The sequence below is a fragment of the Barbus barbus genome (assembly GCF_936440315.1).
Source record: "Barbus barbus genome assembly, chromosome: 40".
NCBI lineage: Eukaryota > Metazoa > Chordata > Actinopteri > Cypriniformes > Cyprinidae > Barbus > Barbus barbus.
The window spans coordinates 1,693,916-1,709,239 of NC_136718.1; the positions used below are offsets into that span (position 1 = coordinate 1,693,916).

At 37.1% G+C, this 15,324-nt stretch overlaps 1 protein-coding gene across 1 annotated transcript in view; it reads right to left on the minus strand.

The window, feature by feature from the left end:
• Positions 1-2,856: 2,856 nt before the first annotated feature.
• LOC306859436 (nuclear pore membrane glycoprotein 210-like) overlaps positions 2,857-15,324 on the minus strand; it is a 50,633-nt gene continuing 38,165 nt past the window's right edge. The window contains exons 28-40 of the mRNA XM_079400454.1: positions 15,036-15,194; positions 14,316-14,407; positions 13,586-13,760; positions 12,279-12,454; positions 11,009-11,229; positions 10,783-10,919; positions 10,542-10,650; positions 8,560-8,706; positions 8,226-8,476; positions 4,875-5,079; positions 4,462-4,578; positions 4,280-4,354; positions 2,857-4,043 (exon numbers count right to left, since the gene is read on the minus strand). Of these exons, the coding sequence (XP_079256580.1) occupies positions 3,940-4,043; positions 4,280-4,354; positions 4,462-4,578; positions 4,875-5,079; positions 8,226-8,476; positions 8,560-8,706; positions 10,542-10,650; positions 10,783-10,919; positions 11,009-11,229; positions 12,279-12,454; positions 13,586-13,760; positions 14,316-14,407; positions 15,036-15,194 (1,968 nt within the window). The 3' untranslated portion in view covers positions 2,857-3,939. The remainder of the gene's footprint in view (positions 4,044-4,279; positions 4,355-4,461; positions 4,579-4,874; positions 5,080-8,225; positions 8,477-8,559; positions 8,707-10,541; positions 10,651-10,782; positions 10,920-11,008; positions 11,230-12,278; positions 12,455-13,585; positions 13,761-14,315; positions 14,408-15,035; positions 15,195-15,324) is intronic.

Below are 15,324 nucleotides of genomic sequence, written 5' to 3' on the forward strand. Positions count from 1 at the left end.
AAACCCGCCGCACGCGTAAACAAAGGCTCTGATTGGTCGACTGGGGGTCTGCGTCACGATTCCACCGCAGTCCTGACGGACGCGTCAAGTTTCGCGTCGCGTCGCGTCTAGCAGTTTTTGACCTGTATTTAATCATCGCTTAGATACAGTTCAGGGCCTTAACATCCCAATATATGGCAGTTTTGACTTTTTTCTGATTTTAAAGATAGAGATTTTCCCATTTAGTAGGCCTACTGTTTATTCTAAACACATGGCACTTATTTTGATGTAGTCTATAACGCAAAGACATTTTTATCTGTGGCAAAAGTGTCCAAATAGGGTTCTAAGGCTCAGAGGATCTCCAGAAGGCAGGCACCAGCTCGTGCAGTGCTCCAGGAATCTCGCAGCAGCTACAAAGGAGCTGGATATTACTCTAGTTAGTTCTATCCTAGCAGTGCAGAATATAAACATATTGCTATAAATCGTTCTTTATCGTTTATAAAGTGAAAAATGACAGTAGCTACACCAATAAGAGTAAACAATATTTGAATGCATTTTGATTTATTAATTTGCAGACATGTTTTAATGATAATGTGGATGAATAGTTTCAAGATAGGGCACATATGTTAACTACTACACTGCCTTTGAATACTGACAGCAACTGCTGGAATTTGGTCTGGCTGAACAACCTCTAAACACAACCCTCAAAGAAAATCACAAACATTATTAAGTTTCATAAGTACAAACAAATGCAAGCGTATGTTGGTGTTCAGACTTTTAACTGTCATTTCTAATTCTTGCTTTTCTATTCAATGCAATCATTTCCCTTTAAGAAGCTAATGTTAAATGACTGGCTTTATGTTTAAGGAGATGCAAGCTTTCTCTCTCTTTCTCTCTTTAATATTTAAGGAATAATTTACAATGGGCCATTGTTTTTGAAAATTAATGAAAAATCCAAGGGGATTATGCAGGGAGAGAGAATTCTATGAATATTAAAAAAGTAATTTCTGAAGAAAACATGCATATCCCATTATTTGTCATCTGCTTGATCGATGTCTTTGTGTTTTTGGCTCTTTTACTGTGGTATGATGGGAGGACTGTAAGGATCTTTGAAGTAATTTGGTGAAATTAGATGAACTGTAATGCTGTCTGGACCTGGAATGACTTGATGTGAGGCATGCACCACATTAACAGATTGAGTTCTAGCAGTGCATTCAGACATCTGATCTGTTTTTCACCATCATCTGTACTCTTCAGTATCAGGCAAGTGTTTTAGTGTAGATTTATGACTAATATAGTGAGCAGCACAGCATTACAACACATCTAATGTTTTTGTTAAATGAAAGATTTATTTCCCAAAATAATGAAAACTGTCAGAAGAGGGACAGAACTATCTCAGCTTTCAAAACATCTGTATTAGTCTTCTATACACATATCATGATAGTTTAAATATTAGAAAATCAAAAAGAACATGAAATGTCTTAATGAGTTTAGAAATGGACAAAAGCAGATGTTTCTATGGAATCTTCAAAAAAAAAGGAAAGAAAGAATATTAAAATATTGCATTTTTATGTATCATGTGTAACATATGACCACTCATCACTGCTCACAAAAACTCGTTTGTTAAAAAAAGACATTGTACTTAACACTATGTGACTATATGACTGGTAGAAAAAAGCTCAATAGTCAATGTAGAATGGATTATTCCATATAATTGAATTTCTCTGGAAATGAGCAGCAGTCGAACACACACAGGCTGTGGGGTTATTTGGTATGACATTTGCAAGGAGCACAAAGAACAAGCATTGCAGGATAATGAGGCTACAGATCCTGTTTCAAGACATGATAACAGCAGAGCACTGGACCATTCCTCAGTCACAGATGCTGAAAGACAAGTTTCAGAAGATGACATTGATGTTGCATCAGAGGAAGTGCATGGTGATGGGGCAACAAGACCAATTTTGCAAGAAAGGTTTGAAAGCCATAGGACAATCATCATCATCCAAAAATAAATAAAAAACCCCTGACCAAACTGGTGATGTGGGCCAGGATAAGCTAAATTTGAAATAGCATTCCTGCATAATACTCCAGCTACACTGTGTGCATACTTATTACGCTGTTTTTCATGACTAACTTTACTGCTGAAGAGATACAATACTAGAAGTCCCAAACTTTATTTTATTTTTTAAAAAAAGGGGTTTGTCTCTCTAAAGGGAATTACAACAACTTTCCCAAATATTTGTGCGCACAATTATAAGGCAATTAGATTATAAAGGATTGCTATTCATTTATCTCATTGTGTAACAGTAAAAATGTTCTAATCCACAGAATTAGTGTCTTGATCAGTTCTCGATCAACTAGTTGATGCAGTCACTGTAGTCAATTAAGTTTAATTCAAGGGGGGCAGGCCATCGTTCTGTCACCTCTGGAGAGCTTTCTGGCGAGCCAAACACTGAAATACTTGGCTGCGATAGATAGATCGTCATGCATAAAGACCATGACCTTTCTAAATGCTGGTGAATTGTTAGAGTCTGAATTGAAAGAGTTTGACAATTTCAACCACACCATCACGCATCAGCAATTACACATCACCTTAAAATGATTATTCTCCCTGATTATTAAGATGTATGTAGTTTGGAACTTGAAATGTGTTTGGAAAAAACCCATATGATCAGAATATGCACTTGCCTAATAATTACACAGTATATTTGCCATCTAAGGATATTGCAGTAGCATGCTAATATACTATTCTGAATTCAGCCTTCCGTTCATTAAACACCAGCGCTTTTGAAATTCACATATTACATTCTCACAACTGATTTTTTAAAAGTGATTTCCTCTAAAAGGCTAACCCCTAATCAAACTCAATCAAAGGTCAAATTAATTCCACATTCGTGTTTTTTATTCAAATGGCAAATATGTAAAAACCACTGTGAACAGGTGATACTTAACAAGAGTGTATTTAATGTTTATAGATCACAAACATGCTGCACAAAGCTCAGCGTAAATAAAGCAACGAGCGGTGAACTTTTGAGAAAGTTATGAATGACAGAAGAGCACACATACATTGACAGACTCAGAAGTGGTTACATCATCAAGTCAAAGGTTATGACAGATTCACAATTCCTGGTTTTATTCAGTGCAGCAGCTCTGAGTCACATTATGGCTCTTGCTTACAAAGGCAGTTACTAGAAAAGCCTTCACTCGGTTTCACTTAAACAGGCTCACAAGGCTGAGGTGCTTTTTCGGTCAAAAATAGTCACATATACTTAAATCAACACACAGTTCCGGATGTATCAGCGTAATGTATCTATAGTGGGACTGAGGCTTCATCTGAACAGCAAACAATCATGTCAGAGTACCAGTCAGTCCTTTCAGAAGCCCTTTATATCTAAAGCAACTGAATTAAGCCCTTAAACAGATTTAACATTCACATTAATAACTGAAAGAAGCTGCACTTAGAAGAGTTCAATATCTCATTAAAATCAATTCATATTGTTCCTAAACTAAAACAAAACGACTGGCCGTTAGTTCCTGCACAACAAACACATGTAGAGCACTTTGGACGGAATCAGTGGTTGCACTATTCACAAATCAACAGAGCCGTTTCACATTACATCTCAAAAACTGTCCTGAGCTTCAGAAATTTGAATTTACCGTCGCAATTCAATAAAAATTACAATGTCTCAAGCTATATTGGGGAAAAAAAAAACTGTAAATAATTATAATAAATGAGTTCACACATCAAACGTTTAAATAATCAAACAAAAAGCAGACAAAACAATATGCAGCCCTGCCATATTCAGTCAGATATGCAGCATTTCATCACACGAGGATTCAAATGAAAAAGCTATCGTTTTAAGCATGCAAGCAATACTCTCACAAGTATTTTCCAGCACGCTTCTTATACTCCTGCATTCAGTGGGAAGGCACTTTCTTCTGTCTTCAAGCGGAGACGGTTTATCTGGAGTTATAGTTTGGTGAATACAAGTGTAATCTGGGGCTTGCCTTCGTGTTTGGAGACATGCTGCTGTTGAAGGGGCTTTCAGTCAGCTTCGCTACACCTGCAGAAACAGCAGCATTTACACATGAGTGCTCAATTCAAAGTCCACAGAAGATCCACTACACTGTAAAAAATCTAAAGTTGACAAAGCTTAAATGTGTTTTTTTTTTATTGCATAAAGAACTGTATACACATTTCGCATATCAAAAATAAAAGTTAATGTTCAGTTGAGTTGTTTCAGTGATTCAGATTATGTTTGGTTATGTTCCTGCATGAGTATTTTCCAGATGCATGTACCTGCAGGAGGCGGAGTCTTCTGGATGAATGCAGGATGATGGACAGGATCTCTCGGGGAAAACAGCGCATGGCACACTACAGAAACAGCAAAATACGATGATATTGAAACAGGAACAATCACTGTCTGAAAACCCATCATTCATGATACTGAAACATGTTAGGCAGGATGTGGAAGCATTTACCGATGATGATGACAGCGGTGGCAGCCAAGAGCGAGAATAAAGTGAAGAACATCACTTGATAGGAGTCAATGAACTGTTGAAGAATATTGGGCCCGTCCACTCCATCTACTATATGTGCTACGAGAAAAGTGAAGCATCATGGGTCAGTATAAGACAAACATTAAAGGGCTCATGACATGGATTTTTTTAGGCAGCGGCTATTTGCACATTATAAGTAAAGCTCAAGGAGCATATTAAAATAATAAAAAAATCCATGTCACGAAAACACAATCTGCATTAAAATGCTCCAAAGAACATATAATCTTCCATCATAATCAGGACGCCATTAAAAACCATCCCACTTGTTCCTGATGCTGGAATCCTTCCGAAGGATCCTTCTCACTATGAGGTCAGACAGATGCTGAGGAACAAACCTTGCACAGAAGTGCTGCCGGCTGAGAGATGCATGACAGACACCGGGATGTGCAGCACCTGAGCACTGGACGCGCTGCTCACAGACACAGACGCCGTCAGAGACCCCTGCATCCTCACCACTCTGACCGCGTACCTGATGAAGCTGGGAACGCTGAGAGAAACCTCCTTCTCCTCGATCACAACCGCAGGAGAACTGCTCTTCACCTGAACACGAGAGAGCCAGTCACACAGCTGCTGACCACAATAACACTTACTTCAACTAGGGCTGGGCGATATGGCCAAAAAATGGAGCACCACCATAATTTTTTTTCATACATTTAGTCATTTAACAGACGCTTTTATCCAAAGCATCTTACAAATGAAGACAATGGAAGCAATCAAAACCAACAAAAGAGCAATGATATGCAAGTGCTAAAACAAGTCTCATTTAGCTTAACACAGTACACATAGTAAGTTTTTATATAATAAATAAAAGAAAACGGATAGAATAGAAAAAGAATAAAGCAAGCTATAGTGTTAGAGGCCTCTTTTGCTTTTTGTTAATTGTATAATAAATAAAAAGAAAATGCATAGAATACAAAAAGAATAAATAAGCTAGTGTTAGTTTAAAAAAAGAAAAGAAAACAAGCAGTTAGTAAATGAATAGTGTGTCTAAAAGGGCTAATTATTATATTTTTCATATCAGTTGATATCGATAATTATCACGACACGTCAAATCTTAATTTCTTTTTAAGTTTAAAGCCAGATTGTTCTTCTAAAGTGAGTTATAGAAACCAAAATAAATATCTTAATAGAAAAATGTATTTCTTAGTTTCTGCAGATAATCAATAATAATTAGGGTTGGACGATGTCTACAGTGAAACATCACGATTAACGATGACTACGGGGGGTGGTTTAGCCTGAAGCGTGAATCGTATTCAGAAAGGCATGGAAAACAAATACCGACTGCTAACGGTTGCCTGTTACATTACGGTACTTAAAATTTCACTTACCACAGAAACAGAGTAAGGAGAGATGCCTGAGGATGATGGCCAATGATTTACAGATCCTGAGCACCACTGACAAACATCTAATCTTGTAAAATGTGTGGTAAGTGCTGCCGCTCCACAGTATAAACAGATTAGGTGCGATCGCGAATCTCGAAAGTGAAAGTAAAAATGATCATGCATTCAAAAGCAGTTTCAATGCCAGGTATAATACTCTCTGATGCCCGCAATTTATATACAGTATAATTACCTAATGATATAACTGCGAGAGAATGTATTGACATATGTATTTTCCTACCATCTCGTATTTATTCCCTTTAGGGGTTCTGTATAGGCTACACGTCATTTTCTTTCCGAACACTGTATTGGGATGCAGGGGGAATGGGGGGGGTCACGATGTCTGCTCAACATCGCAATGTCTATCAGCCATCAGCAATGGCATCGTCCCTAATAATAATAATTACTTTGTCTCTTAGAAATGCACATAGTAGTAGTAGCTTGAGTTAGGATGCAGATGTAACGTTTTGTTCATTATCAAAATCAGTAGCATCTGTAAAAATTGTAGCAACCTCATTTTTATATGGCGAAATCTAATTATTTTATTCTAAATAAAGTTTTTTTTTTTTTATTATTAATCATTGTTCTCCCATATTAGCATAAATTTAAATCATGATGAACAGTTAAAACCACACATATAGCACCTCAGTACCATGGTAAAAATATAACTATATTGTTTTTAGGTATTTGTATGAAAAACAGTAACGTTAGTCTAAAAACATTCAGTATAAATGCACACATGCAATAGCTTAATCACAAATACATTCTATAATTATGTTCAATTACTCCTATAAAAAAAATTAAATATGAATATATCCCACATTTCTGCCACAATACCAACGGTTAGTGTTACTACAGTAAACCATGGTAAATGATGGCGATTTGTAGACTGAAAAGCCTTCTGATCATCATTGCACACAGTGTTTCTCCTGTTCATCTGCTGTAAACTAGTTTAAATCACCGAGTCATTTGTGTTCTTGGCTGAACTCAAGCGCGTCACACTGAATCTCACAGCGCTGCTTAGTGAATAAACACATCTGCTCGCTCTGCGCCGCTGTTTGAACTCTGATCCGAGCGGATAAACGGTCAACATGGCACGCTTCAAATGAGTCGCGCTGTTTCCTTCCACTTTTGGCGCATAAAAATTATATTAAGGATGTGCCGATACCAATACTTTTATTTTTGGTACTTGCCGATACAGAGTACCGATACCGATATTTTCACTGTATTCGTAAATGTTTTTAAACATTAGGTACAGAAACCAAAAGAATATGTATAATGTTAGTTGGTTAACTTCATTTACCAAATAGATATATCCTTCAGTTATTTTCACAGTTAATTATGCCTATTAAAATGTATTTTACAAGTTTTAGTTACTTTCACTCATTTTTTTGCTCTCTGGTACATCATCTTTAATTTAATAACATTAGAGCGGCTCAGTGCTGTAATCACACGTTTTGCTGTAATAATGCAGGGAACCACTTGTTATAAATCTTTCAGAAAAATACGTAGTGTTTTTTCATCTGAAATGTGCTTTATATTCCAAATGCAGAAACACTCATGAAGCAAGCAAAACACGCTCAACGCACGCATGTATTTGTATCGGTGCAGAATGAGAGCGACAAGTACAGCCAAGAGCATTTCACACAGGCTATTAGTTTCACTTTCGCCAGAAAGTCGTGTATGCTTAAGGTTGAAAATAAATGTTGTTTATGGCAAATGCCCCAATAAATGTTGTTTTATATCGATAAGTAAATTGTAATCCAAATAATGTGTGTGCTAAGTGAACGAACATCAAATACTCTCCCTCCCTCCCTACAGTTAAGTAACTTGTGCATTGTGTTACTTGTTTTTGACATACCTGACCGAACTACAAACTTTCCAGTGATGTCTATGCGAAATGGATATTAACTCGACAAGCTCGCGCATCTGCGCCGCCACGCGCTCAATCCACTCAGCCTGCTTTTCGCGCACATCAGCTCTACAGGCGTTAATACAGAATGTTTAACATTATATTCATTGCATACATATACTTTGTAGACATCCTTAATCTCTAATAACTCCATTCTGCTGTCTGTTGTTGGTGTTTCTTTGTCTGAATACAGCACTTATCACATGCTGTGTGGTATCGGGGCATTTTAACGAGTACAGGAGCTCAGTATCGGCGCATCCCTAAATTATATCAAACTCTTCATATCGTTTTATCGAGAAAAATTATATTGCGATAATTATCGATTTATCACCCAGCCCTAATTTCAACAAAAACATTTCACTTTACAGACAAAGAGACAAGGATGCAAACGTTACGTCTAGCTGCTGAAGAGCGCCTGCCGGCCCGTAGATGGTCAGCTCCGCAGACGTGTGCTGATTGCTCAGGATGATGTCTGTCTGATCGGCGTAGATCCCTGGACTGACAGGCAGCCGGGCGCTGATCTGCTCTCCGCTGAAGACCGATCCCTGCACGCCGGCCCTCACCTCCACGTCCGTCATAGACAGGCTCAACACCTTCACCTGCTGGTCGCTCATGGGCTTAAAGCTCAACACGCAGCTGTAGAAACCTGACGGTCAGAGGAGACACAGATCAAGGGGTTACACCTGTCAGTGTGAAGTCAGGCTGAAGTCCAAGGTTCATGTGAGAGACCTGTGCTGGCGTCGAATGCCGTGTGAGTGTGGTAGACATCATGAGCGGAGAAATCCACGGCGCTGCTGGTGAAGCGCAGCTGACAGCTGACGGAGGACTCTGGGTGGAGCAGAGCGATGCTGTCAGACTGAAACGACGAGCAGCTTCCTGTGGACAGAGGAAACATGTGTTAGGATGCTGTTCAGAAAAGCACTACGATTTAAATAAATGGACCACAGCACCTGTTTATGAGACTTTTACATTTGCTCAATTTACATTGAGCTGTTTCAACTGAAATAAACTTGCACTGACTGATCTTAAAATATATCAGTGCCTTTGTTTTGTCTCAAGATGGACACCAGTAATGTTTTTTCTAAGGCATGTTAATAAAAATGACTTCAATATCCTAATTGAACTATGGCCGAATCCTGGCTTAGTCTAAGACCTGTCTGTGAAACCGGACTTATGACATTTAAGACCTAATAAAATTAATACCACATGAGCAGGGTAGGGCAATGTCTATAGTAAACTGTAAAATGCACGATTTACAGTCTAGATAAAAGTTTTCACAAAAACAAAAAGTTTTATAAAATAATACACTTAACATTTCAGCCTTTCAACCAGTTGAAAGAAAAAGTATGCTGAAAAGTATTAGATTTAAACAATTATCAATAAATTATATTAATTACATTACATGTATATACATTTGACTGTTTAGATATTTATAATGCATTATCTTCTTATCGATCCACCAGCTCTGCGTGTTTGCAACATAAAAATATGGGTTGATTTTTGCATTGGTCTGAACAAAAACAACAGGCTTATATAAAATGCACATTCATTCCCTGCCAGTAGGTGGCGCCTTCGGAACGGCAGAAATATATTTGTTTCCATGGCAACACAGGACTCTCATATTTATTTAATGAAATAAGGGCTGCACGATAAATCGAAGTGAAATCAAAATCGCGATTAGACAGAAGTTGCGATTGTCATGCGCATCTTTCAGTGAAGCATGGTTCTGTGATCAGTAGTAAATCTTCCTCCGAAGGCCAGAGGGCGCTCTAGCAAGGAAACTCCAAATACACCTCGCAGAAGAAACCCAGGAAATGCCAATCGCTGCAGATGAATAAACAGAAGATTTAACTGCTTTCATTTTTTATCTGAGTTCTTATTATTATATTTTTCATTATAAAAGTATATCTATAATGCAATGCTAATCGACATAGCCTTTATCACTGCTTAGAATGCTATGAAATATGTTGCGTGCCTTATTCTGTGTAAGAAGCCACATCATCTCACAGAAGGATTTATTTCAACACTCGACTGATGTTATGAAGTGAGTTTGGAGTAAAATCATGTTATTATATATAAATATTAAACATTATTGCAAACGATTTCATAATTGCACAATTATATTGTTATTATTTCCTAATCGTACGATTATATCGTCATTTTTTTTGCGTAGCTTGTCAGTGAACTACGACACTGCGTAGTAAATGCTGCTCCATCTGAAAGCAGGTGATGGGAGATTTACTACTGATCACAGAACCGGCTTTAGTGCATGTAACAATAGCCTTCGATTAATCGTGCAGCCCTATATGAAATCATAACCTTTTTAAGTTTAATCTTCACATAAGCCATATCACAATTCTGGTCTTTCAATCCCCAAATTTAAGACCTCTTCAAATCATAATTTCAAAATTGTACTTTCTTGTACAATTTAAGACATTTTACGACCTTAAATTTGATACAACTAAATGTAAGACTTTAAGAACCCTGAAAATGCTAATTTAAAAGAAAAATCTTTTGCATTCGTGATTCTTAGGAATCAAACCCATGACGTTAGTGTTGCTAGTGGGGCCCTTCGAAATCAGTTTAATTTTGACCAAATTCTGTTTATTTTTCCTGGATTTCAATGTAATGGTTAAAAACACTGAACAGTTGTGTTATATGTCAAGCATGATTCAGTCTCTCTCTAATGCAATTCCAGCAGTGTTTTGTACCGATGAGGTTGCTTCCCGTGTCCCTGGTTGACATCAAAACTTTAGAGTCTCTGTCCTTCTTCACTGCGGGAATCACGACAGACGTCCGAGAAGCACCTTCAATAAGAACCTAAACAAAATACAGCATTACAGCACAATCCCAATAATCTTTACATGCAGTTTAACAGGCATCACACTGTTGGACCAAAGAACCTTCACGATTTTTTCATTTTAAACTCATATTTCATGTGATTAGCTTCACCTCTCTGTAAGTGTGGAGTTGACCGGGTATCTCATAGTACACCGTGACTGTGCCCTTGTCTCTGGCTACTGCAGCTCCAGTCCTGGGATCGATCTCCAGCAGAGCGCTGGACGATGAGCTCCACACACCTGGTGCACCTGCACATGAACAATGACTTGAATACTCACAGAAAGCCACGCGTCTGTAAATGCTATCAATATTTGTATGTGTCCGTGTTTTCTCTTACCCTCTTGATTAACAAACTGTGCAGAAAAACACACAACGTCTCCCACGATCAGCCGCTGGGCTTTAGCCGGATGAATGGCATGTTGGACCGGTATTGCGAGGAAATCTGCGAGTCCGGTCTGCTCCGAGTCCCAAACCCCCAGCAGAGTCAGACCCACATTCACCGTCCGCACCATCAGCGTGCCGTTACTCGAACCCTTACCGACCTGCACCAAATCATCCCTGCACATGAGACAGATCATTAATACACACTGATCCAAGTAAAAAAAAAAAAGCATATGCACGGATTATCTCTGACTTTTATCTGCAATTACCACTTTTAACATATTGTTTCTAACGCCTGAATATTTGTAAAAAAAATAAATAAATACAGCAACAGCAACATTTATTTGTTTTTGATTTGCAACCATATTTGACACTTCAGATGAGGAGGAATGGGGTTTGATTTTGTGTTATTAAATTAAGATAATGTTATTGCAATAAATGGGACAAAACCATGGAAGAAAAGTGAAAATGTTTACATCATATTAAAAATACAGCTGATATGGAAGCTAGTATATGAAAGATTTAGAAAGGACTTTGAAAAACATTATATTTCGAGTTACAGAGTCTCCTTCACAAGGGAAATAAAACATAGCAAAATACATTATGTACATCATTACTTGTGCTTTTTTTGTCTCTAAAGTGGAGTTTCAGAAGGAAATTCTAAATAAACTAATGTTTGTTGCTGTTAGGGCTGATCAAATTTTGATTTTTACATTGAATCAATTTATTACTTTCTGATTAGTCAATTTATCATTACCAATAAACTTAATTAACCTACCAATAATTACTAACTTCTGGCGATGTCCATAACACAGGGAAGTTTTATCAGACTTAGATTAGTCCAACTGAGGCACAAGTTTATCCATTATATATATATATATATATATATATATATATATATATATATATATATATATATATATATATATATATATATATATATATATATATATATATATGTTAAAGAACCAACAACAACTTCAAATGCATTATTTCAACCCTAGCTGCTGTTGAATTTTGACGTGAAATGTTTAGTCCATGTTTGATAATGGTTATCTTCAATATTATATTAAACAAACAAGTGGAGGCCTCTGGAAGTTTTGTTGATGATAGGAGTGGTGTAGTTGTGTCTTGATGCTGGTTTGCAGTGAAGGAACGGTGTAAGTGTTGCATTCAAAGGCACAGCGGTCATGTAGATCTGCTGTAGATGGCTGTGATTCTGTTACCTGTTGGTGGAGAAGCGGAGCACTGAGTTGTGGCTGTGTAAGGTTTCTCCTGTGCTGTCGTGGAAGTGAACGGTGAAGGTCAGAACGGCTCCCAGCGGGATGGCAGACACCGTCTCTCTGTTAGATGTGTACACGACTGGACTAGTGCTCAGACGCAGGTACGAGACGGTCACCACCTGGCAACAAACACCAGCTCCGTGTCACACCAGTAGCTTACATGCTTGACTGCTGACACTGAATGCCAACTACTGAATCATTCATTCACAGTTAACAGCTATTGTGAATGGCAAAACATTATACAGATAAGTAAGGGATAATGTACAGTCATTAAATCGCTAAATTCACCAATATGTACTGTAGGCATCACCCTGAAGTTACTATCCCACTGCATGACTCTAAATAAATAAACTAGTGCTGTCAAACGATTAATCGCATCCAAGATATTCGTTTTTGTTTACATAATATATGTAAGTGCACGGTTTATTTATTATGTATATATCAATACACACATACAGTAAATATTTTTAAAATATTTACATGTATATATTTATATTCTTATATTTTATATAAAAATATTTAACAAACATAACATTTATCTTAAATATATACATGCATATATTTGTATTTATATATACATAATAAATATACAATGTATACACACAAATATTATGCAAACAAAAACTTATTTTGGATGTGATTAATCGTTTGACAGCACTAATAAAAACATACAGATTGCCATATATTTCACTGACAAGCTATGAGCAATGGACTATGAGTACGGAAGAAAATAATGACATGTCTCTGAAGCAAAAAAGCACGTTGAATTGCACTAACTGAAAAAATAATGCATTGTATTTTCAGGGCTTGCATTTTTTAAAAATTGTGAATTTGTAAAGTGAAATAAAATGGACCGAAAATTACCTGTTGAATATTATACATCGTATTTTTAAACAGATTTCAGAAGTGAATTCTGGAAGGTGAATATGAATTAATGAATTTTTAATTACGAAAATGTGTGAATTGTTTTGAATTTAAATATACATATCTTAAATAAACACATATGTTCAATTTCAGCCCCTAAACATCCAAGCCCTGAAAATACAAGGCATTGAAATGCAGACACTGTTAATACAATGCATTATTTTTTCAATTAGTGCAATTCAACATGCTTTTGTTTCAAAGACATTTGTCATTATTTTTCTTCCATATATGAGCTAATTGTTTTTTTTCATCTTAATTGTAGATTAAACTGTAATATTATAATATGAATTTATGCATTATTACTAATCTGCAATTCAAATAAATACCTTCACAGCGACAATGATGGTTTGATTGACGCCGAATGTTTCCTGCGAGCTGATCTGTAGCGATGCTGTTCCTGTCAGAGATCCAGACGTCAGGTGACCTTTATCATCCACCTGAACGAGAGCAGCTCTGTCCGGACAGTCCAGCACCCGGTAGGACAGGGAGCCCAGGCCATCTCTACAGGACAGAACACACATCATACAGCTATAATGAGCACTGCTCAACACAACGATCTGAAGATCTGGAACTTGTTTAAGATCCAATTTTGATCTGTTACTCAATATTAATTTGGATCTCTGGAGCACTTAATTCTAAGTTATCTACTCAATTTTAACATTTAATTTATAGCAGTTAAATTAGAATTAAGTACACAACCCTTCTATCATTTCACTTAAAAGCAATATCATACTCTGAATATCAGATATAATGATTTACAACAGCACGATACAGGCGTGACATTGCTTAAATATTAATTCCACATACATATTTATGTTAGTTTAGTCAAAATGTGTTCCTTTAAAAACACAAACACAATATTTAACTGCAAGTACCTTCTGAATTTGAAGTGGAGACACTTTTAATTAAACATGTAATATGTGGTCTGTACTGCATTTCTGTCGCACTAGTTTGTGTGTATTTGTAGGGCAGCACAGCATGGATATCTGACGGGGTTCAGTCTAACTGTAACTGTGTGTGTGTGTGTGTGGACCTGAAGGGTTTCTGCTGAGGCACCTGTTGGTTTGGAGTTTGAGCAGGGAGTTTGGGGACATCAGGATCTCCTCGGCTTGAACTTCTGGGTTCAACAGCTGCAGTTTCTCATAAACCTGAAATTCAGTAAATGGCAACAAATGTTCTTCAAAATACAGTTTTGCAATGGCTATGATGATTTACAGTCAAAATAACAGTCAAATCTATTCAGACACTTTCAGCATTTCTCACATTTTCATAGTTTATTCGCTATAGTTTAGAAAATGGTAATAAAATATGACAAGAACTCAGAGTTAAACTGTGTCAGAACAAATTGATCTTGATAAAGTCAGATAACTTTGATAGAAAGGTATGTAATGAATTGGGTTGAATAGCTGTCAGCTGGTAAGTTTAAGTACACAATTAGATAAAACCAATTTAGCTCAACCAATCACCAAGCAATGCTTCATTTAGTTCAGTCTGTGGTGTGAAAAGGTCACATTAGCAATTAAAGAAAAACATTTCAGCAAAACATGCTCTGTGTCTGAATCATTTTTGGTCCCAAATTTGTATTAATTTTACTGGTAGTCCACTGTATGAACATTTTTTTGTTCATACAATGATATCTGCAGTCTGAATAATTTTTGGCTGGACTGTATATAGAAAAAAGAAAACATTCCGTGCTTGATATGGGGTTTGTTTTTGAAAGCCAGTCACACAGAATACAGTGTTGCTCTGTGAATGACAGACGGAGATTTAGTCTACCTGTATCTGTATCTCATCATGGAGCTCCAGGGCACTGTCCTGCAGATGTCCAGCCAGAGGAGCGCTGGCCTTCACCACCACCCTCAGTCCTGTGCGGCCTTTACTCCTGCCAAACACACTCATGGCAAAGTTGTGCTCGGCGCTGAGCTGTACAGACGCCTGCAGGACAGATCACACACACACACACTGATTTATCTGAACCGCAACACCAGCACACACTGGAGTGAAGGTTTACCACAGAAATGTGTAGTTTTCAAAAAAACTTTTCATGACAGATAGATGATTAACA